The sequence below is a fragment of the Ochotona curzoniae genome, unplaced genomic scaffold, assembly GCF_017591425.1.
Source record: "Ochotona curzoniae isolate NIBS_2020 unplaced genomic scaffold, NIBS_Ocur_1.0 contig_54, whole genome shotgun sequence".
Taxonomy (NCBI): Eukaryota; Metazoa; Chordata; class Mammalia; order Lagomorpha; family Ochotonidae; genus Ochotona; species Ochotona curzoniae.
The window spans coordinates 728,118-751,147 of NW_024466464.1; the positions used below are offsets into that span (position 1 = coordinate 728,118).

General features: G+C 53.0%; 1 protein-coding gene across 3 annotated transcripts in view; it reads left to right on the forward strand.

Annotated features, from left to right (window-relative positions):
• Positions 1-9,060: 9,060 nt before the first annotated feature.
• LMTK2 (lemur tyrosine kinase 2) overlaps positions 9,061-23,030 on the forward strand; it is a 75,991-nt gene continuing 62,021 nt past the window's right edge. For all 3 annotated transcript variants that reach the window (XM_040990014.1, XM_040990015.1, XM_040990013.1), the window contains exon 1: positions 9,061-9,339. In XM_040990014.1, the coding sequence (XP_040845948.1) occupies positions 9,231-9,339 (109 nt within the window). In that variant the 5' untranslated portion in view covers positions 9,061-9,230. The remainder of the gene's footprint in view (positions 9,340-23,030) is intronic.

The following is a 23,030-nucleotide window of genomic DNA, read 5'->3' on the forward strand; positions in this document are numbered from 1 at the left end:
CAAGCACGCCACAACATCAGCCAAGTACTTTTTTTCTAACCAAGTGATACACCGTGGTGTGGTTATCCCAGCTTTTTGAGTCTTACTGTTGGCAGGAGTAAAGGTGTGTTTCTGAATGAAAGCTGATGAGGACGAGTCATCCATGGAATATTCCAGAATATTCTGCACCCAAGACAGCCAGGGTGGGGCTAGAGGGGGAATGGTTCTATAGATGTGAATTTTGATGGGGAGCGAGGGCTGTGTTGGGGCATCCCTCGACCTAGGCTGTAGGAGCCAGCCCTTCTGGTGTTCTGCTGGCCATCTTGTCCATATCAGGAAGACCTTGTGAAAATGCCAAATATTATGGCTTAAGATTGGCAGGTGTCCATCTGTAAGACAGAGGTGTCAGAGCAGAGCTTCCAGCTTCTGCGACCCGGACTGCTCAGGGGTGAAATTTGCTTGGATGCCTGTCTTCACTTCTCTTTAAATCCAGACCCTGCGAGGCTGCATGGCGACCCAGCCTGCTGCTCCTGCGGAGCTGGCCCTGCTCAAGGCAGTTTCATATTCTGACGAGCAGTGAATGAGGGTGGCAGTGACTCCAGCTCCTCGCTAACACTTGCTATTGTCTTTCTCGATGCTATTGTCTTTCCCGTCTTATCAGTGGCTGTGGAGGGGTACCTCGGCATGATTTGATTGACAGCTCCCTAATGGCTAAGGAGGAGCATTTTTTCATGTGCTTGGCGCCATTTGCACATCTTCTTGGGAGAAGTCATCTATTTAGAGACATTGTCCATGTGGAGACTAGGTGATTTGTCATATTATTGAGTTAAAGAGTTTTTTATCTGAACACAAGTCCCTAATCAGATACGTGATTTAAAAACATTTTCTTCCATGCTGTGGGCTGTCTTTCCACTTGCGCTTTTGGCAACATAAAAGTGTTCAATTTTGATGAGCCTGATTTTAATGGCCACCAATCTTTTTATTACTTGACTTGTATTATCTACAAGAGCCTTGCCTGGTCCAGAGTCATGAATGCTCACGGCGGTGTTTTCTTCAAGGAGTTTTACAGTGTTAGCTCTTAGATTTGGGACAGCTTGAATTAAATTCTTAAAATATTAGTTTACTGGGGCCCGGCGCGGTGGCGCAAGTAGTTAAATCCTCGCCTTGCACGCTCGGGATCCCATATGGGCGCCGGTTCTAATCCTGGCAGCCCTGCTTCCCTTCCAGCTCCCTGCTTGTGGCCTGGGAAAGCAGTTGAGGACGGCCCGAAGCTTTGGGACCCTGCACCCGCGTGGGAGACCCGGAAGAGGCTCCTGGCTTCAGATCGGCATAGCATCGACCGTTGCGCTCACTTGGGGAGTGAATCATCGGACGGAAGATCTTCCTCTCTGTCTCTCCTCTCTGTATATCTGCCTTTCCAATAAAAAAAAAAATCTTAAAATATTTATTTACTGTTATTGGAAAGTCAGATTTACAAAGAGAGGAGGAGAGACAGAAAGATCTTTTGTTTGATGATTTACCCCCCCAAATGGCTGCAATGGCTGGAGCCATGAGCCTATCTGAAGCCAGGAGCCAGGAGCTTCCTCCAGGTCTCCCACACGGGTGCAGGGTCCCAAGGCTTTGGGCCTTCCTCGACTGCTTTCCCAGGCCACAAGCAGGGAGTTGTAAGGGAAGCGGGACTGCTGGAATATGAACTGGTGTCCACTTGCAATCCTGGCACGTGCAAGGCGAGGACTTTAGCCACTAGGATGCCATACTGGGCCTAGTTTGAATTAATTTTTTATGCATTATAGACATAGTAATTTCATCTTCATTCTTTCCCCATGTATTGCTTCAATACCATTTGTTGAAAAATGATCATTTCTATTGTTGAAAGCGGACTGACGGCCAATGGGAGGGCTCATTTCTAGACTCTCAATTCGAGTTCATTGGGAAGTTTCCTTCCACCAGCAGCACGCCGTTTTCATTATCACAGCTTTGGAGTAAATTTCAAAATTAGACATTGAGGGTCTTCCAGCCTGTTTTTTTTTCCAAAATAACTACTTAGGCTATTCCAGATCCTTTTAAATTCCATATGTATTTGGGCCCGGCGTGGTGGCGCAAGTGGTTAAAGGTCCTCGCCTTGCACGCCCGGGATCCCATATGGGCGCCGGTTCTAATCCCGGCAGCCCCACTTCCTTTCCAGCTCCCTGCCTGTGGCCCGGGAAAGCAGTCAAGGATGGCCCAAAGCCTTGGGACTCTGCACTTAAAAAAAAAATAAATAAATTCCATGTGTATTTCAAAGCCAGATTTTCAGTTTCTACCAAAATGTAGCAATGATTCCTTTTTTTTTTTAAAGAAAAGATTTTTTTTTAAAGATTTATTTTTATTATTTTTTCATTGGAAAGGCGGATATACAGAGAGGAGAGACAGAGAGGAAGATCTTCCGTCCGATGATTCACTCCCCAAGTGAGCGCAACGGGCCGATACTATGCCGATCCGAAGCCAGGAGCCTCTTCCAGGTCTCCCACGCGGGTGCAGGGTCCCAAAGCTTTGGGCCGTCCTCGACTGTTTTCCCAGGCCACAGGCAGGGAGCTGGAAGGGAAGCGGGGCTGTTGGGATTAGAACCGGCGCCCATATGGGATCCCAGCGCGTGCAAGGCGAGGACCTTTAACCACTAGGCCACCGCGCCAGGCCCGAAAAGATTTATTTTTTAATTGAAAGGCAAAGTGACAGAGAGAGAATCTTCTCCGAATGGCTGTAACAGGTAGGGCTGGGCTAATCAGAAGCTAGGAGCCAGGAGCTTCTCCCAGGTCTCCCATGCGGGTGCAGGGTCCCAAGGCTTTGGGCCGTCCTCGACTGCTTTCCCGGGCCACAGGCAGGGAGCTGGATGGAAGTGGAGCTGCCGGGATTAGAACCGCCGCCCATATGGGATCCCAGCGCATGCAAGGCGAGAACTTTAACCACTATGCTATCTTGCCAGGCCCGAATATTTTATTCTTTTTGATGTTTTTACATACCAGTTCTTCTCCTGATTTCTTGTGGGTGGCTCACTGCTAGAGAATGGACACATCAGCATTGGCATGTTGCATGTACTTTGCAGTCTTTGGAAACCCATGGAAAAGTGCTCAGGCAGTGCGGTGGCGTCCTAGGACTGCGTTCATGCAAGAAGGTGTTATCAATCATAGACAGTTCTGAGCATTCCTTTCTGAATTGGGTGTCTTGTATTTGTCCTTCATCACTAAACGCCTGTTGAGTAAGATAGAGCAGCGCCTGTGTTGGGGCAGCACAGCAGGTCAAACGCACCTGTCCACGGTATTCTGGCCTGGCCACTCTGCTTCTGATCCAGCTCCCTCCCCGCCAGTGCGCAGGAAGAGGGGGAGCAGCAGAGGGTGGCCCCGAGTGCTGGGTCCCTGCCACTCACATGGGAGACCCAGAGTTCTGGGCTGCTGGCTTTGCTCAGCCCTGGCTTGGTGGCCGTTTGGGCACGAATCAGCAGTTCCCTCTTTTCTGTCTCTCTCCCTGCCTTCCTTCCTCTGTTTTTCTTTCTTTCTTTCTTTCCTTCTTCCTTCCTTCCTTCCTTCCTTCCTTTCTTTATCTCTCTCTTTCTTCTTCTTCTTTTTAAGATGTATTTATTTCTATTAGAAAGGCATATCAGATTATGGATAGAAGGAGACAGCAGAGAGAGAAAGAGCCTCTATGCACTGACTCGCTCCCCAAACGGCCGCAATGGCCAGAACTGAGCCGATCTGAAGCAAAGAGCCAGGAACTCCTTCCGGGTTTCCCACACAGGTGCAGGGTCCCAAGGACTTGGGCTGTTCTCCACTGCCTTCCCAGGCCACAAGCAGGGAGTTGAATGGGAAGTAGAGCAACTGGGACACGAACCGGCGCTCGTATAGAATCCTGACGCTTGCAGAGTGAGGGTTTAGCCATTGAACTGTAGAGCTGGGCCCTCTTTCTTGAGAGACAGAGATTTTCCATCTGTTGGTTCACTCCGCAAATGGCCGTAATGGCCGGAGCTGGGCTGGACCCAAGTCGGTGCCAGGAGTTTCTCCCTGGTCTCCCATGTGGGCGCAGGGGCTCGAGGCTTGGGCTGTCATCTGCTGTTTTCCCTGGCCACGAGCAGGGAGCTGGATTGGAGTGGAGTAGCCGCCCTGGCGCTCACAGGGGATGGCAGCGTTAGCGGACAATCAGGTTGCTGTGCCCTCGTGCCGGCCTTTCTCTCCTTGCTTTTCAAGTAAATAAATCAATAAACTTTGTTGTTGAAAGAAAGAGCAGAAGTAACCAGAAAGGCATGCTTGTCCATTGTTTGCTGTTGGGTGAAAAACAGCTTGTTTTATCAAGTAGGATGAGTTGGCTGTGGTTTTCTCATCGGAGCCCTGCATCAAGGTCAGGAAATTCCCTTCCACTCCTGTCTTGTTGAGGGGTTTGGCTTGTGAAGGTGCTGGATTTGTGTCCGATGCTCTCCTGCCCTGACTGAGATGAACATGTGTGTTTTGACTGATATATATATATAAAATTGGAAAAAAATATATATGCATATATATTTTGATTGGAAAGTCAGATACACAGAGAGGAAGAGACAGAGGAGAAGATCTTCCGTCCACTGATACACTCCCCCAGTGGTCGCAATGGCCAGAGCTGAGCTGATCTGAAGCCAGGAGCCAGGAACTTCTTCCGGGTCTCCCAGGCAGGTGCAGCGTCCCAAGGCTTTGGGCCGTCCTCCACAGCTTTCCCAGGCCACAAGCAGAGAGCTGGTTTTTTTTTTTTTTTAATTTTAATAATCTTAGTTGATTAGGGTACAAAGGGTCAAGGGCTACAGGGTGAAAGTGGGTAATATCATTGTTTCCACACCATTATTACAAGCAGGGAGCTGGTAAGCAGGGCTGCCAGGACACGAACCGGTGCCCATATGGGATCCTGGCAGTATGTGAATGCAGGGACTTTAGCTGCTAGGCTACTGCACTTGGCCCTGGCATATTTTTGCAGGGGCTGACTCTCATTGAATCAAGATTGCATGGCTGGGAAAGATCTCACTGGATCATGGCACATCAGCCTTTTTGTTAAATAAAGATTCTTTACAGCAATATCTCACTGAGAAGTTATGAGTAGGTGTGTGGTCTGTGCCCTTTCTCTGGCCTGGAGTCAAGGGAACACTGGCCACAGGGTTGGGGCAGAATTCTTCTTTTCGTTTTTGGAAGGTCCTGTGAATTGCTGTTCTTCTTCAAATGTTTTGTCCCAACAGGATCGTTATTAGCAATTCTATCTAAGTCTGCAAATTGTGTGTGTGTGTGTGGTAAATTTCAAGGTTTTTAATTGCTTTGGTACAAAATATTGATTTATTATTTGAAAGGCAGAGTTAGAGAGAGGTCTTCCGTGTGCTGATTCACTCCCCAAAGCCCTCAACCAGGAGCCCAGCATTCTCTCCAGGTTTGTCACCTGGAGGACAGGGTGAGGTCCTCAGACCCTCCTCTGCTGCTTTCCCAGGCATGGACAGGGAGCTGGATGGGAAACGGAGCAGCTGTTCATCGAGCAGATCGGTGTCACTGGTGGCAGCTTAATATGCTGTGCCACAACGCTGGCCTGTGCTTATTCATTTTTTATTTTATTTTTATTTATTTATTGGGAAGTCAGAATCACTGAGAGAAGGAAAGACAGATGTTTCATTTGTTGGGTCACTCCCCAGCTGGCCACAGTAGCCAGGGTTGGGCCAGGCTGAAGCCAGGAGCCAGTGGGTGGCTGGGGATCCGCATACTTGGCCAGCTTTCACTGCTTCTCCCAGGACACTAGCAGGGAGTTGGATCGGAAGTGAAGTAGCCAGGAATCGAATCAGAGCCCATGTGGGATGCCGGGGTCGCAGATAATGTTTCCTCATCCATTCATCATTTAAGGGTTTGGGTTACTGCATAATTTGATTATTATGAATAATTCTGCTGTGAACATGTGTGGCATGGGTACATGTCTACAGGTTTGGGCTCCCACGTGGGAGACTTGGACAGAGCTCTTGGTTCCTGGTTTCTGCCTAACCCAGCCTTGCCTGTTGCAACCATTTGGCAGTGGGGGCAGTGAATCATCAGAGGAAAGACCTCTTTCTTTGCCTTTCAAACAAACAAGCCTTTATATTAAAAAGGGGGATTTTTTTATGAATCATGATTGTCAATATGAAATGTAGGGTTTGCAAATACTTTGTATCATGTTGTAGGTTGTCTTCTTTCTTCGAGGTGCTCCTTAAAGCACAGTTGCTTTTAAGTTTGGTAGAATTCCATGTATCTGTTTTTCTTGTTTGTGTTTGTGGTGTCATCTCTGAAGTTATCAACTCCTGCGAGGTTCTGACCTCTACGTCCATTTCCCTCCAGGAGTTTCATAGTTGTAGGCCTTATGTGTCAGGGTCTGGAATCTCTTTCAAGTTAATATTTGTGTCTGGTGTAGGTGGTTCACCATCAACGATTCTGATAAAAATGTGTGAGGTGGTGTTGCGATACGCCAAGTAAAGCCACCACCTGGGATGCCAGCAGCCTGCATGGACGCCGCTTTGCATCCCGGCTGCTCCACTGCTGCGCCGGTTCTCTGCTCACCGCCTGGGGAGAGCCCTGGAGAAGGGTCCAAGGGCTTGAACTCCCGCACCCATGCGGGATGGGATTTGCTGTGAGTCGTTCCCTTCTGGAAGTGTTTCTCTGCATTTACACAATTTATTTCACTATACATTTGAATAATTGGTATTTTTAAAAAAGATTTATTTTTATTGGAAAGGCAGCTTTACAGAGAGAAGGAGAGACAGAGATGATCTTCCATTCACTGGTTCACTGCCTCAATAGCCAGAGCTGAGCCAATCCGAAGCCAGGAGCCAGGAGCTTCTTCCAGGTCTCCCATGCAGGTGCAGGGTCCCAAGGCTTTGGGCCGTCCTTGATTGCTTTCCCAGGCCACAGGCAGGGAGCTGTATGGGAAGCAGGGCAGCTAGGAGATGAACCAGCTCCTATATTGGATCCTGGCACATGCAAGGGGAAGATCAGCTGATTCGGCCACACGCTGCACCTCCTTACCTCATTTGAATTTTGTAAAAAGATATTTATTTATCTATTGGAAAGAGAGAGTGAAGAGAGAAAGAGAAGGAAATGCGGTGAGAGAAGGGGGTTCTTGCACGTATTAGTTCCCTCCCCGATGCCTAGATTGGCCAGTGCTGGCCCAGGCTGAAGCCAGGAGCCAGGGGCGCTGTCTGGGTCTCTCATGTGGGTTGCAGAAGCCCAAGCACTTAGACCATCTTCCTCTGCCTTCTCAGGCAGGTGACGAGTGAGCAGAAGCAGCCAGGACTTGAACTGATCCTCAGAACAGGAGTTGGCATTGCAAGGGGCAGCTCACCCACTGCACCACAACACCTGGCCCCTTCGTTTAATTTTCTGAAACAGTGCACTGTTGACAAGCGGCATGCAAAACTCCTGAGATGTAACAGCCAGCTTTCCTGCCAGCTGCGGTACCCAGTTCAGGGCCCCTTCCCCGATGCCCAGGCAGGAGCAGCTGCACACACAGACCTCGAGGAGTGTAGTGCGTTCCACACTGAGGCAGGGTCCCCAGCACCCAGCCGCAGCCAGAGCTGGCTGGCAGCAGCAGACACTGCCCGGTGGGCTCCCCAGCGATGGCTCCGCATCGGGAGGATTCAGTAAGGGTTGAGCACAGGAGAGAACGGCCGTGGGGGCGGTGAGAGTCATTGCTTCTCACGTAATTCCCAACTTGGGCTGCGCATTGGTTCCTGACTCCACCAGTACCTGGGTTGTTTGACCCAAGTCTCCAACCAGAAGCTTCAAGATATGCAGCAGGCAAACAGCAGGTGGGGCGGTGGGGTGACTGTTTCCATTAGATGTTCTGGAAGGAATGTGTACCTTAACCCCTGCTCTGTGAAGTGGGGAAGAGGAGCTTGTTGTTTTACTTATTTATTTTTAAACTTGGGGCTTGCTCACATCATAACAAAACCTGCTTTGTGAGAGAGGTCTGACGTGTTGCTGGGGCGCACCCCAATTAGGATTAACCAGCGGGTTGGATTATGAGGCGCGTGGTGCCCCAGCACTTGGACAAACAGGCAGGGGTCTCCAGGGCACGGCACTTCCTCCCCCTGCCACTTCTCCAGCACTGCTCGGCTTCCGTGAACCCAAAGTCCTGGGCCACAAGCAGACGCAGAGGCGGATGGCCGCAGGTTGGTCTTAGACCTTTGCCTCACTCGTCTGTCCCACCCAGCGATCCCCAGACAATCACAGACATTGTAAGCGCGTCAAAGTTCCCAAGATTCCATTGTCCGACTGCTCCGGCCATGCCTCCTGGGCATCGTCCTGGGTCCATATCCAGCAGTCAGGTGGGGGGATGGGGGAGGAGGGTCCCTGTTCCCTGCCAGCGAAGTCACTTCTGTACCAACAAGAGCTTCTGTTGGCTGGCCTAGAAAGTTCTTCCTTTGGTCCTTCTGCAGGATGGGGCCTTGCTTCACCCCTCCGTCGGGGGCACCCAGCACCAAGATCAGACACCATTGCTTCCAGAACAACACCTCCTCCAAGCCAGGCTCTGCGCCAGCCCCTGGCCCCTGGGGGCCACTGGCTGCCTGAAGCGTTGTCCTTAGGGCATACTCCAGCCTCACCTCCCAGCAGATGCTGAGGGGGTACAGGAAGGGCTTCTTTGGCAAAAGGAACAGCTTGAGTTCAGGAGCTGAGCCAGTGAGTGATGTGGACAGGCATCCTGCGTTTGTATATACGGGTCAATTTAAGAAGAGGCTAAAACGGTTCTGACAAGTAAAGAGGGGCCAAAAAAAAAACCCCGTATTTTTCTCATGCTACCAAAAACTAAGAGAAAAAATCAGGATGGCTCATGCATGGTTTTGATCATCTTGGCATCTCCCTGTATTTTTAAATTTAGCATCCTTGGGGGGAATTACCTGCTGCCTTCGCACTCCTCGGTCTGCAGAGGGCGCACTTGCCTCCTTCAGGAGGATGGGCGGGGCCGCAGCGTCCGAGAGAGCCAGACGGTTGGCCGGTGGGGATGTCCATCACGGAGTCCCGCCTCCGCATACGTCACATGACGCAGCCCATCATGGCGGCGGGAGCGCGGCTGCCCGGGCCCGCGGCTCCGCAGGGCTGCTGCCGTTGCTGCTGTTGAGAGGCGGCGGCGGGAAGGATGGTGTTTGCGCGGCCGGAGCGGCGGGCTGAGGAACGGCCGACGCAGCGGCGCTGAGGCAGCGTGGAGAAAGGCAGGACCGGCGGACGGAAGGCCACCCGAGAGCCGGTCCCGGGGGCGAGATGCCGGGGCCTCCGTCGCGGCTGCTGCTGCTGCTGCTGCTGCTGCTGCTCCTGGTCCTCCTGGGCGCCGGCCATGCCGGGGCCGCGCCGCTTCCGCAAACAGGTGCAGGTGAGCGGGGGTGAGGGGCAGGCCCGGGCCGGGCGGGCACGGCCAGGGATCTGGGGAGCTGCCTGTCTGCCGCAGGGGCGTGGGGCTGGGGGAGGGGGCCAGGCGGCTGCGGAGGGCGGGCGAGCCGGGTGGGCTGCGGCCCCGCGACCTGTTGCCCCCCGGAGCCCTTCGGCTTGCAGCAAGCCCCGCATCTCTTTTTCTCTTTGCACCTGCTGCTCGGCACCTCCTAGAACAGCCTCGTTCTGTAACGCCCCGGTCATCCTTGGAACATGCAAATGGCTTGACGAGAGCTGTGCCAACTTGCCTCTGAAGTTGTCAATGGATTGTTAGACGTCGTTCGCGATTATTGGTTTTGAAATTGATTTCGAGTGACTCTGGGGACGGACGAGGAAGGAAGCAGTTCTAAATGTGTCTGTTCTGGGAAAGCCAGGCTTAGTGTCACAGCCTTTGAATGCTCAAGTTTCTAGTCTAGCCCCTCGATGTGCGATTCTCTCCCCCTCCCCTGCCATTTCCTCTATATCGTTTTCATTTGCAGTTTTTTTATGTTCCCTAATTCAGCTGCAACCCAGCAAAGCATTCCAAGTTGGGTCTTTGATTATTATTATTTTTTTTTTTTTTGCCTCCCCCTCCTCCCCAAGGAAAAGAAAAATCTAGGCTAACTCGGCATTACAGCTTTGCTGCTTATCTTTGCACTGGGGAGAGATTGACATTCCACAAATTCATAGAATTTTAGCGTCGAAAGAAACCTTGCAGAGAGCGGGGTGCGGTTTCTGCGTTGAAGATACAGGGACACTTGGGTTCAGATGACCCACTCTCCAGGTGACCAGCGACGTTGTAGGCGGAGCCAGCAAGCCAGAGCGGAGATGCTTGGGGTTTGACTATGTTGCCACTTCCAAACTCCTGAGGGCAAGAGTGACTTTCGGAGTAATTTTAATTGGGTGTGGAATGTGAGCATTATATTCAATAAAGACAAGGTTTTTTTTTTTTTTTCCAAACAAATCGAGTCGTCTCCAGCTGTGCTGAGCGTCCCCTGCCCCCCAGCTAGCTGGCAGTTAAGTGTTCTCGTTGTGCCAGTTCTGTGTCCTGACCCGGTAGATAAGCACCCATGAAGTCGCAAAGGATGACGTGGGATTGAGTGGGGCTTGGTATTGAAGGCTGCTGTTGGTACCGACATTGAAAATGAAGAGAGTGCATTTTCCTGCAGGGTATCAGAGAAGTTTCTAGGCAGGCTGGTAGAAAGTTCTGAGCCTTGGTGCGTAGGTGTGAGTGTGTGTGTGTGCACGTGTGTGTGTTTAGAGGTGATGCATGCACAAGTGCAGACATCTGGGGTAAATGCTGTGGCACAAGCAGGTGCACAGACCTGGCTTTGGGGTCCATCAGTTTTTCCGCCTAGAGAGGATGGTAAGCCGCATGGATTCTTGGATCAGCATCACATTGTTAGACTAAGGAGCGGAAACCTTTGTGCCGTTTCTGGTGAGCTCACGGGTCCAGAAGCGGGACTCGCTGAGGCACGGTGGAAGCAGTGGTTGGATGTGGAAGACTGATGGCCCGGGACCTGTGCGCCACGCCAGGGCAGGGTGCTTCGGTCTTAGGCTACGTGACATTGGTGCCTCAGAGAAAACCTTCTTAAGAAAGCAAAAAACCCAAACACTGTGGATTTTATCCTCTGCCAGCCTTTTTTTGCAAGAGGCAGTTGATTAAAACATGACTTTGAAATGGAAATCTCAGCCGAGGTGTGTGTGGCCCAGCACTGTAGTCTCTAGGCTGACGGAAGGTGTTCTGGGGCTCCCTCGTGGTGCTGTGAGAGGGGAGCCCAGTCCTCCCTCGAGGCCTTTTTCCCTGGGAGTCTGCATTTCAACAAGGCTCCCCTGCCCCCGCCCTGTGCTAAGGAGGCAGTGTGGTGAGTCCTGCTCAGGACGCTTACATAAAAGGAGAAAAGTCCACTGTTTGCACACACGGTGGAATCAGCTGTCAGGTGACGGCTCGGGTCTTTCCCCCCCAGATCTTCCTTCTCTGAGAAAGCCCTCGCCGTGCCTTTTTTAAAGTCCAGGTGTGAACTCGGACTGGCAGCTGGGCGAGGTCCTGCAGGTGCCTGTGTGGTTGACGTGGGCAGAGTGGTTGGACCAGGAAGCCTGTCTGTTGTTCGGCAGCATACTAGGTCACGGAGCACAGAGGAAGCTTTTAGCCGCTCCAGGTAGAGGCCCTGGCGGAAGTCAGGGCGGCCAGCGGCCCGGCTCCCACCGGCAGCCTGGGAGAGCTGGGCTCTCGTGCCTTGGCCTTGTTTTAGATCAAACAGGCCTGTGTCTTGAAAAAGATTGCGACCCTGAAGGAAGTGCTGTGCCACGTGTGACTGTCTGGGGTCGTTCTGAGAAAGAAGAATGCTTTTCAGCAGGCTTTCCAAGCAGGTTCTTCTGAGGTTGGAGGGCTGCACAGTTGGAAATGTGGTTTAGGGCTGGCAGTGCTGGGATTGGCTTTTACCTGGTACCTGTTTTGCAGTAACCAGCTGAGGGGAAGAGGAGCTTGTCCGGCTGTGTAGCCCGTCTCTGTCGAAATGACCAAATCCCTCGGTCTTGCTGATAATCGCTGTGCAGGATTCATTTGAAGTTTTGAGGCCTTGGGCCCTCTGTGTCCCCTGTGGGCCCTCTGTGTCCCCTGTGGGCCCTCTGTGTCCCCTGTGGGCCTTGTCACTTAGATAACAGGCAGGTGCCTGACAAGGAGGATATCAAACAAAAGCAAAAACATGAAAAGGTTCTGTGTGACTAAGAAATGCCCAGCGTCTCAGTTACACCTGTGGGTCCTTGTGGCTCCACACACTGAAAGAGCCCAACTTCTCGGCCAGGCTCAGAGCGCGACTCGCAAGCCATCGCAGGAGGCAGCACAGCTTCCTAGCCTGCCCTTGGGCTTGGGCACACGACCCGGGTGCAAGGCCCTGGCCAGCTCTCCGGCCATGCCTGCCCCTCTGCCAGCCTCTTGGCCCTGGCGGTTGCCCAGGATGAGACCGTCTTCCTGAAGGCAGCCTCGGGAAGGGTGGGGCAGTGTTGGCGTCGCTACGCTCTGCCGCCCGGCCCCGTGGGTGTCTTCATCACCTGGGGTTTTGCCGTGAGCTTGGTGGGTTTTCATGGAATCGACTGACTTTGTGGTGGCAACTCCCAAGTGGTAGCCGTTTCACGTGTCATGCTTGGAACCTACTGGATTTACAAAAGAACGAAAATCCGTGACTCCGAGTAGCTCGCCACAGGATGGATGGAACCCCGGCTTGCTTCAGCGGGATAGCCGGGGGGAGACTGATAGACCGGGCAGAGTGGAGCCTCTGCCTTCCAGACATTCCTGGTTTTGGGGACCCAGCTGGATTTTTAGGACAATCTAGATTAGTCTGCTTTTATGTAATGAACCTGTTTTTAAACTTGAGGATGACTAAAGCTCTTGCGGGTGAACAATTGCTGGTTTTAAAATTATTTAAAGGAACCATGAGCAAGCGTAGGTTCTGGATCGCAAGCAGAAACTGCACGCTCGGGTGAAGCGTCTCCCCAAAGGCAGCGTGGTCAACGTGGCCACGGGAGGACAGTCCCCAGGGCCGTTCTCCCCCGTGGACAGCATCAGAGACGAACGGGACTGATGTCTGCTCCCCTACCTCCCCCCCCCCTTTTAAGATTTGTTTATTTTTATTGGAAAGTCAGTTTACAAAGAGTAGGAGAGACAGAGAGAATGATCTTCTGTCTGCTGGTTCACTCCCCAAGTGGCCGCAGTGGCTGGGGCTGAGCTGATCCAAAGCCAGGAGCTTCTTCCGGGTCTCTCACGCGGGTGCAGGGTCCCAAGGCTTTGGGCTGTCCTCGATTGCTTTCCCAGGCCACAAGCAGGGAGTTGGATGGGAAGTGGAGCAGCCACGTGTGCCCATTTGGGATCCCGGTGCATGCAAGGCGAGGACTTAAGCCACTAGGCTATTTGCTGGGCCCCGTCTCCCTTTTTAACAGAAGCATGTGCCTCTGCCACGTATTCGCTGTTTTACCCTGAAAGGTGTTATTCGCTACATGTGTAAGGGCACATTACAGAAAGGGATAGAATGACACTGTTGGGTTTTTATTTAGTTAGCAAAAAAGATTTATTTATTTGAACAACAGAGTGATAGCATCAGCTGTTTCACTTCGCTGCAGTGGCTGTGCCTGGGTCAGGCTGAAGTCCGCAGCCGGGCACCTGTGTGGGGTCCCCCTGAGTCCACAGCCAGGCACCTGTGTGGGGTCCCCCGTGGGTGGCCGCAGCCAGGCACCTGTTTGGGGTCCCCCGAGTCCACAGCCAGGCACCTGTTTGGGGTTCCCCGAGTCCGCAGCCAGGCACCTGTTTGGGGTCCCCCAAGTCCACAGCCAGGCACCTGTTTGGGGTCCCCCGAGTCCGCAGCCAGGCACCTGTTGGGGTCCCCTGTGGGTGGCCGGAGTCCAGGTACTGGTGTTCATCGCCATCTTCTGCCTCCCTAGGCACGTTTGCAGGAACCTGGGTCAAGCAGAGCAGTTTGGATGGGAGCTGGGACTCCAGTGTGGGCTCCCAGCATCTCCAGTGGTGCCTTAACTGGGCTACGAAACTCCTCCCCCACTCAGGGTTGGTTTTTAGATCTGATTCCTAAGTTTGCTTCCATTCTTCACTAGGAAGATACTGTTTCAGAAGGAAGCCTTGGGGTGTCCTCCCCTTAAAGTGCCCAGTCGGAGTCCCGTACAGGTGCCGATTTGTGTCCTGGCTGCTCCATTTTCCATCCTGCTCCCCGACTGTGATCTGGGGAAGCCTTAGAGGATGGCCCAAGTCCTTGGGACTGTGCACCCACACGGGAGACCCAGAAGAAGCTCCCAACTCCTGGCTTCAAATCAGTTCAGCTCTGGCTGTTGCAGCCACTTAGGGAGTGAACCAGCAGATGGAAGATCTACCTGTCTCCCCTTCTCTGTAACCCTGCCATTCCAATCAAAATAACAACAACAAAGGAAAAAAAGGAGGAGGAGGAAGCCAGGGAACTATGGCAACGACTGTGTTGTTGGAAGAGCGAAATGCTGGGGAGAGGTGTTCCAAGACGGTGTCAAGTCACGCCTGTGCAGGGCCTGAGCGTGGCAGTCATTTGCCATCAGAGAAGTGGCCTCAGTTTTGAAAAAGATTGTTTCATATCATTGGGCGGCATGATTGTTACCAAGATTCGAGGGGGCAGAGTAGGGTTCTTGGTGCCAGATGTCCTTGGGGCCAAACCCCACCTGAGAGGGGCCTGTCCGTCTTGTTCACGGCTGCAGGAGTGACCTGCCCTCCGGCCCTCCTGGGCCGCACAGGCGTGGTCCATGTTACTGGTTGCATTCTAGCTCGTGTGCTGCTGTTTGTATTTGGAGTCATGAGTAGACAGGTTCCCTGGGACCCGAGCTGAGGCTGACACCGTCCCTGGCTCCCAGCTCTCCTCGGCGGGGCTGGGCGCGGTGGGAGCAGGTGGGTGTGGTCATCGCACGGCGGTGTCTGCTGGGGTCCATCTGTCATAACCTTCACCACGCTCCACCCTCACGGCACTTTCTTCCTTTGTTGGTTTTTTGTTTTTTTAGTGATTTATTTATTTGAAAGAGTAACAGCATGACAGGGCAACAGAAAGGGAGAGAGCAAGAGAGCGAGAGCGCTTGCATCTGTTGGTTCAGTCCCCAGATGGCCAGGGGTGGACCAGGCTGAAGACCAGAGACTAGAATCCAGGTCGCCCGCTTTTGCTGCTTTCCCAGGCCATTGACAGAACTGGATTGGAGGCAGAGCTGGACATGAGCTGGTGCTCCTGGGCCGCTGGGCGTCTCAGGCAGTGGCTTTACCTGTTATGCCTCGGTGCTGGCCACTCCGTTGTGGAGCTTTGTTCAGGGTTAAATTGGTCTGTCTGTAGTTTGAAAACATTTCTGTGCAGATCCCCCTCTTTCGCCTCTCGTGTGCTTTCTCCCTGTTACAGCAGCCTCGCTCTGTGTTTCTCTCTGCTGGGTCACTCTCCAAATGGGCACAATGGCCAGAGCTGAGCCGATCTGAAGCCAGGAGCCAGAAGCTTCTTCTGGGTCTCCCGTGTGGGTGCAGGGTCCCAAGGCCTCGGGCCATCCTCCACTGCTTTCCCAGGCCACAAGCAGTGGAGCAGTCGGGACACAAAACACGCCCGTATGGGATGCTGGTGCTTGGAGGTGGAGGATTAGCTTGTTGAGCCACTACGTCAGCCCGTGTGTGTCTCTTATTTGAAAAAGATTTATTTGAAAGGCAGAAGGACTCAAGAAAGAGAGAAAAAGAGAAACATCTTGATGGATCTTACACTCACTGGTTCAATCCCTAAATGGCAGCACTAGCCAGGTCTGGGCCAGACCAACATTGGGAGCCAGGCTCTCCATTCTGGTTTCCCACATGTGTGCAGGGGCCCAGGAGGCTGGGTCAGAAATTCAGGAATGGAGCAGCCAGGCCTTGAACTAGTCCAGTGACCTTGATGTTGGTCTTGCAGGTGGGGACATAACTTGCTGTGTCATGACACTAGCTCCTCTCTCCTGGCCACTTAGGTTAATTTGCTTAAGAGGCAGAGGCACACGCGCGCACACACACACACACACACACACACACACACACACGCCACCCCTAGAGGTGCCTTCCATCTGCTGGCTCCCTCCCTAAATGGCCACCCCAACCAGGCCTGGGACAGGCCCGAACCCGGAGCGGGGCACTCCAGCTGGGCCTTTCACATGGGGGGAGCCGAGTGCTTGAGCCCCTCCCGGAATACACGGACAGAAGCAGAGTGGCCAGGACTCACATGGGAATGCAGACACCGCGGGTGGAAGCTTGCCCCACTTGCCGCCCTGCCCTCCCTCCCACGGTGCCGCTGCTGAGCTCCGTGTCTCAGCCCAGCCGCTTGAGGGCGCTACTTCTGAGGAGCTCTAGAGTGCTCACCTTGGAACAGAATGTCCCCCAGGGCGTGTAACGCGTGTTCGTGGCATCCTTTTACAGGTGTGACTTACTTCTGTATTGCTCGTAAATAGACGTTTCTGAAGCTTTGGGCTCCGGCGCCAGTTCCTCATGTGCGCTTGGCAAGTAGCACTTCGTACCCAAGTTTTGACGTCTGCTCTCTCCGCCTGCATCACAAGGGCTGTGTCTCATGACCTTGGTATTTTGAGTATCTGTTGGAGTTTAAGGTTAAGTGAGGGTGCTGAAGCCGATAGTGGGGAGTGAGACAAGAGCCACTGGTGTGTGGGGGCCAGGGCTTGAGCTGTAGAACCCACGTCCTGTGTGTGTGTGGGGGGGGCTTGAGCTGTAGAACCCATGTCCTGTGTGTGGGGGGGGTCTTGAGCTATAGAACCCGTGTCCTGCGTGTGTGTGGGGGCCAGGGCTTGAGCTATAGAACCCGTGTCCTGCGTGTGTGTGGGGGCCAGGGCTTGAGCTGTAGAACCCGTGTCCTGTGTGTGGGGGGCAGCGCTTGAGCTGTAGAACTCCGCAACCTGCTGACTGCACTTCTCCCGGCCCTGGCCTTCCCCTGGACTGAAGCTGCTTACAGTTTTGAAGACAATGTAGCAACCGCTTGCCTCTGGGTCGGTTTTAGACTTGCAGAGGAGTTTTCTTCACAGCTCTGCCCTGCTGTGGTCTCCAGGAGCCCGCGGGACCTTCAGGCGTCGTCTCCTTAGGTGCCACGTGCTACAGGGATGTTTTCCTGACGGCTTCGCTCTTCTTCCACAAGTGGTGTTGGAGTGGTTTTGGGGGGACAAAGGACTTTTTTGAGGGGTGACTAGAAAAAGGAAGGGCTCTGCCCGTGTGTCCTCCCCGCCTCTTGAGCTTTGTGACACGTCTGTCAGTGTTGCAGATGCCATTTTGGCGGTGCTGGGAGCATCTTATTTTCTCTTTTTAAATTTTGTTTGTATTGGAAAGGCAGATTTACAAAGAAGAAGAAGGGGAGGGAGAGAGAGAGGGAGAGAGATCTTTCATCTGCTGGTTCACTCCCCAAATGGTTGCGATGCTCAGAGCTGAGCTGATCTGAAGCCAGATCCGTGTCTCCCACGCGGGTACAGGGTCCCAAGGCTTTGGGCCGTCCTCTGCTGCTTGCCCAGGCCACAGCAGGGAGCTGGGTGGAAAGTGGAACAGCCAGGACACAAACTGGTGCCCACATGAGCTGCTGGTGCTATGGACAGGGCATCAGCATGCCGTGCCAAGACGCCAGCCTGGAGCCTCTTGTTTCTGCTGTTTTTGGAGTTATGGGAGGTTGGGCTTGGTTTGTGCTAAGAGCAGCATCGTGAGATGTCAGGGCTATTCCAGGAGCTACCGCAACCCTGGACACTGTTTAAAGGGTTTGTAGACAACTGCTCAGGTGGCCGAGGTTCAGGCAATGGTTCTTCCAGGGGTCTTTGGAGGGATGTGTGGGCCTGGGTCCGTCCTGCGCGGTCTGCAGAGCTTCTTGTTGGTGTTTGGCAGCAAACAGAATCCCACGTCTCCCTGGGTGTGAACACCACAGTGAATCTTCACGCTTGTTCCACACCAGCATCAGCTTCTCAGAGAGAAAGAGCTCAGACCTCTGTCCTCTCCCCAAATGGCCGCGGTATCTGGGGCTGGGCCAGGCTGCAGCCAGGAGCCAGGTGCTTGTGTGCGTCTCCCACGTGAGTGCTGAGGCCTGAGGACTTGGCCATCTTCTGCTGTTTTCCCGGACACATTAGAGGGAGCTGGGCTGGCAGTGGAGCAGCTGGCAGCATGCACTGCGCCCAGCTGGGCTGCTGGCATCACAGACCGGGGTCTTCCCTGCTACCACGCTGGTCCCAGCATCACCCTTTTTGGAATTCAGAGTCCATCTTGCTTTACCTGCCCCCTTCCCGCTGCTGTGAATTCTGGTCAGGTTCTTTGGAGCTGAGAGTGCTTCAGGAGAAGGTAGGGCTGTCAGTGTCTGACAGGACTGCTGGCATGGGGCCGGTGCATGAATGCAGGCTGCCTTGGTTGTAGAGGTGGCCCGGAATCTGCATTTATAGTGAAGGTGCTGTGGGGGGTTGCTTTCCTGCTTCCTGCACCACAGGTGTTCTGGATGCACACCTGCAGAAGGCGTTTTCAATGGCCATAAGGCCCGAGAGCCTGGGGCCTGTCCCTCCCGCGGCCCTCCCCTGCGGTCCTGGGCCAGACTCGTGCTTTCAACTGCAGCTCCTCTCCTGGGACTTGGTGGGAAGAATAGCCTCTTAGCTTTTATAAATAACCAGCCACTGCTGTGAGCCGGGAGCCTGACAGTCAGGTGCTGATGCTGGGGGGCTGAGGGCCTCGTGGCGTGGACATGCCCAGCTGGCGGTGTCCCATGCAGCCCGGGCCAGAGTGGCCGCTGGCAGCAGTGACCTCGCTGTGGTGGGTGTAGGGCCCCTGGGCAGGTGTGCACGCTGCAGTTGGAGGACCCAGTTCCTGGCCCATGCAGTGACTGGCAGGGTTTAATTTTCTGCCAGTATAGTATTATGTTACTAACATCTTACTTTGGGAGACCTATTTATTTAAAAACATTTTTTTAAAACTTATTTTTGTTTGAGAGGCACATTTTACAGAGAAGGCGAGACATAGAGGGAGGTCTTCCACGTGCTGGTTCGCTCCTTACATGGCCATCACGGCCGGAGGCTGGCCAGGCCAAGGCCCAGGGGACGAGTTTTGTTCAAGTCCTCACGTGAGACACACACGGGCCCAGGCATCTGCACCGTCTTCTGCTTTTCCAGGCCCATTAGCAGGGAGCGGGGTAGGAAATGGAGCAGCCGGGACTCGAACCAGTGCCCCTGCGGGATGCCAGTGCCACCACAGGCAGTGAATGACCTGCTATGTCATGGTAGTCACTTTTGAGAGAGAAGTTGTTGTTATTTAGAAGTGAAGCTGTTATACTTTTATTTGGAAAAGCTCATCCGGTGCCCTCTGCTGTCCCGCACGGGAGACAGACGTGTGCTGGCTGGGCTAGAGTTGGCAACCTTTGATTAAGGGAAGTGGATCTCTAAGACATCTCAGACCCAGAAGAGAGAGGGGAATGAGCTGGCAACCATGGTGCACATTGAAAATGCCCGTTTGCAGCACCAGGCTGGACTGCAACACCCATTGGTTCCAGTGGAAGACAGGTCTGGAAACAGATCCGACCCAGAAATTGCCACCACCAGCTGATCAGGGCGATGGACTGTGCTGGGCCCTGTACTTGCAAGTACATACAAGAATCTGGTCTGGGATCACCTCAGACAATCTTTGGAGATCTCCCCAATCGAAATGCTGGATTCAGAACCCTAATCAAGAAAAGAGAGAAGACAGAACAGGTCAATCAACCATCTCAGCTATAGGTTGGCAGCGAAATACTGGGCAAATGGAGACTCTATGATGAACTATGTCAACCAGTGGATTCTTCAAAGACCACATAGTGCAAGGAGTGGCAAGACTGACAGCAATTCATAACTGTTGAAATATCAAAACCACTTGAGCAAGACCCTCTCAGCATGCCCTGCATCCGGGACCTGGGGAGGGTGGGAAATTGGGTGGGGCTTCTCCCTTAATACCCCCCTTTAAACATGAAGGAAACAATATGGAAATGACCATCTTACCCACTTTCCTGTAGCCCTTGAGCCTTTTGACCCTAATTAACTATGTAAAGATTGTCAAAAATATAATAAAAATAAATAAATAAAAAAAGAAAATGCCTGTTTGAACCAACTAGCAGGTGTAAAACTTGTCATCTCAGTTTTTTTTTTATGCCAAAAGCATGTGTTGTGATATGTTGGCTGCTGAGTTGGAAATAATTTTTTCACATTGCAGATTCTTCCTCAGCGCCCTCAGTTCCTTTGACGCGGGACCAGGTCCTCTGGCCGTTCGGGTGGTGGGTGTCGAGCGTGGGCCTCCTTGGCGACTCTACTTTGCAGGGATGCAGCCGGGTTCCGTGCGCTGCTGATCCGAGTCCCCCGTGACTCTCCCCTCAGACTGTTATAACACAGCACCCAGACACGGGTGGTGACCGGCTCGCCAACACAGTCCCTGCAAGTGTAGGTGGAGTGGCGTGGCAGCTACGACCCAGAAATTCACAGTATAACTTGGCTTCCTCTAAGGAAAGTGAAGGTCACGTTCATAAAAGACCCGATCACCCGTGAGATCGTGTGGACCCTGGGTGGACCTCAGGACGTCAGAGCTGATCCTCCACTCCTGGAGGAGCAGCCCGGGGGAGTGTGCAGTCAGATCCTGGTGACCTGGCCACCTGCCTGCCAGTCCTGCCACCACCTGGCCGCCTCACTGCTCTGTGACATTTCTTTATCTTTCACTGACTGAAACCCGGCTACCTAGAGTCGGTTCCTGAAGGAAACCATCAAGCCAATCCGGAACTGAGGCATGGCCCCCGTGTGGCTCCTTTAGTTTGTAACACCACCTTGTTGAATTCCCACTCACAAAACAAAGTAATGCCATTGAATTGGAGGTGACAGAAATATTTCTGACTTCCGAATAGTGAAGTCATGAACTCATAACCTTCCCTGAGAGAGCAGAGCTACACGCGGCACTGCGGGTGGGTGTGCTCTGCGGGTCTGTGCCAGCCGTGACAGTTCAGGGTGGCCGCTCTCGCTGGGAGCTGCGCATCTGCATCGGATCCATGCACGGGCCTGGGCAGGCGTGTGGGGCAGCAGCGTTTCGCCCGTGGCTGTCAGCCCCGCCAGCCCATCTCCTGTGTCCCTCAGCTGGTGTGCACAGTAGGGAAGCGTCCTGTGTGGTTCTGAAGGAATTCCTCGTTGTTGAGGGTATTTGATTCTCTGTGTTTCCCCTTGTAAACCACCTGCTGCTGTTGCATCTCCTGGCCTGTGGCCCCCAGCTCCTGGTCCTCCGTCCCTTCCCCTGGCCCCGCTCTGTAAATCAGTGTGGGTCACAGTGTTGTCAGTCATTTAGGAAGCTAGTAGTTATGGGGGGCTCATGGAGAAGGGCCCCCACACGCAGGCTCCTTGACACAGGTGACCCAACTTCCTGGGCGAGGATCTGTTGCTTTGTGCCTCCCTCCGCCTGCCAGCACAGCCGTGGCCACGTCTTTGAGTGCTGCTGTCCACATCCCTGCTTCCCATGCTCCTCGGGCCGGGCCTGGTCCCCAGGCTCAGAGGGGACGCTGCTGTCCTTCTCTGGGCAGCCTTGCTTTCTTCCTGGGAGCTTTGGAGGCTCTCTCCATCTCCATAGTGTGTGTGTGTATGTACATACACTATGTGTGTTTACACACCCACGTGCGCATATACACACATATAGTGTATACATAAATAAATATACATATATACAAACATGTACACATATATATATACACAAATATATATGTATATTTATGTATTTATTTTTGTTTGAAAGGTGGAGTTGCAGAAACAGAGAGGGAATCTTTCATCCCCTGATTCACTCCCTATATGGTAGTAATAGTTGGTGAAGCCAGGCGCTTCTTCCAGGTCTCCCAGGGGCCTACGCACTTGGGCCGTCCTCCGCTGCTCTCCCAGGTCATTAGCAGGGAGCTGGATGGGAAGTGGAGCAGTGTCTTTCCCCGTGGGCCCTTTAGGATTTGATGGCCATCGGCTTTAGATCTGTAAAGTTACACACACACACACACACACACACACACACCCCGACACACACACACACACACACACACACACACACCCCGACACAGCTTTGAGGGAGCAGATTTTCTTCTCTTCTTGATTCTTTCCACCTGACATTCCTGTCAGTTGAATGTGCATTTTCCTGGGTGAATTTCATGTTGCCTGTTTTGGTCTCTGTCTGTCTGTCCTCCTGGGGACACTGCTGGTCTCAGCTCCACCAGGTGACAGTGCCCCCTCTGTCCTGGGGACACTGCTGGTTTCAGTTCCGAGTGACAGCCTGTTTTTCTAGTACAGCCAGAGGCTTCCCTCTCCCCTTTTTAAAATAGTGTCTGTTCCAAAGAATGTAGTATGTCATGAGTTCTGAAAATACTAACCACAGAGATGGGGTTTTTTGGTTCCCTTTTGATTATTAAAAAATCCCCGCATCACCTGTTTGCTCCAAGTTCCTTTTTGTCTGTGTTGGTCATTCATTGTCTTGCTGGAAGTTTCTCCAGTGTCAGGTGACTTTCGAAAGTTTGCCGTTGGCTGAAGGGGTGAGGGGGATTAAACCACTGGTAGGAGTGTCCTCCTTGACCTGTGCCCTGCTCCCTGAGGCACCTGCCACCAGGTGCTGTGCTGCCTGTCCCCCACACCCTGCGGTCTCTGGGAGGGGAGGGAGCCTCAGTACAGGGCAGCTGTGGCCTTGGGTGGCCTGATCCCCATTGCTCAGGAATAGGACTAATAGCCATTCCTACCTTCAGGTTGTGTTGGGATTCTGGGAGTTTAGGCCCCGAGGGGTCTGGGGTTAAGCTGCTGCTCAAAGGCCAGCATCCTTCTCGGAGTGACAGGCTAGTTGGAGTCCCAGCTGCTTCCCTTCCACTCCAGCTGCTTGCTGAGGAGCCGGGGAAGGCCGCAGAGGCTGGTCCCAGGGTCGGGTCCCTGCTGCTGAAGTGAAAGGCCAGAGGGAAGCTCCTGGCTGCAGCCTAACCCAGCTCTCATGTTGAGGCCGTTCTGCTATGAAAGATCCATCTCGGCTCTTCCTCTCTGTGTGGCTCCACTTTCACATGGACCTGCTCCTGTGGGTGCTCTTAAAACAGGAGCAAAATGGCCCCCTTACTTACAGGTTTTAATGGAACAGGGTGCGAGAAACCAGCAGTTTCACGTCAAATG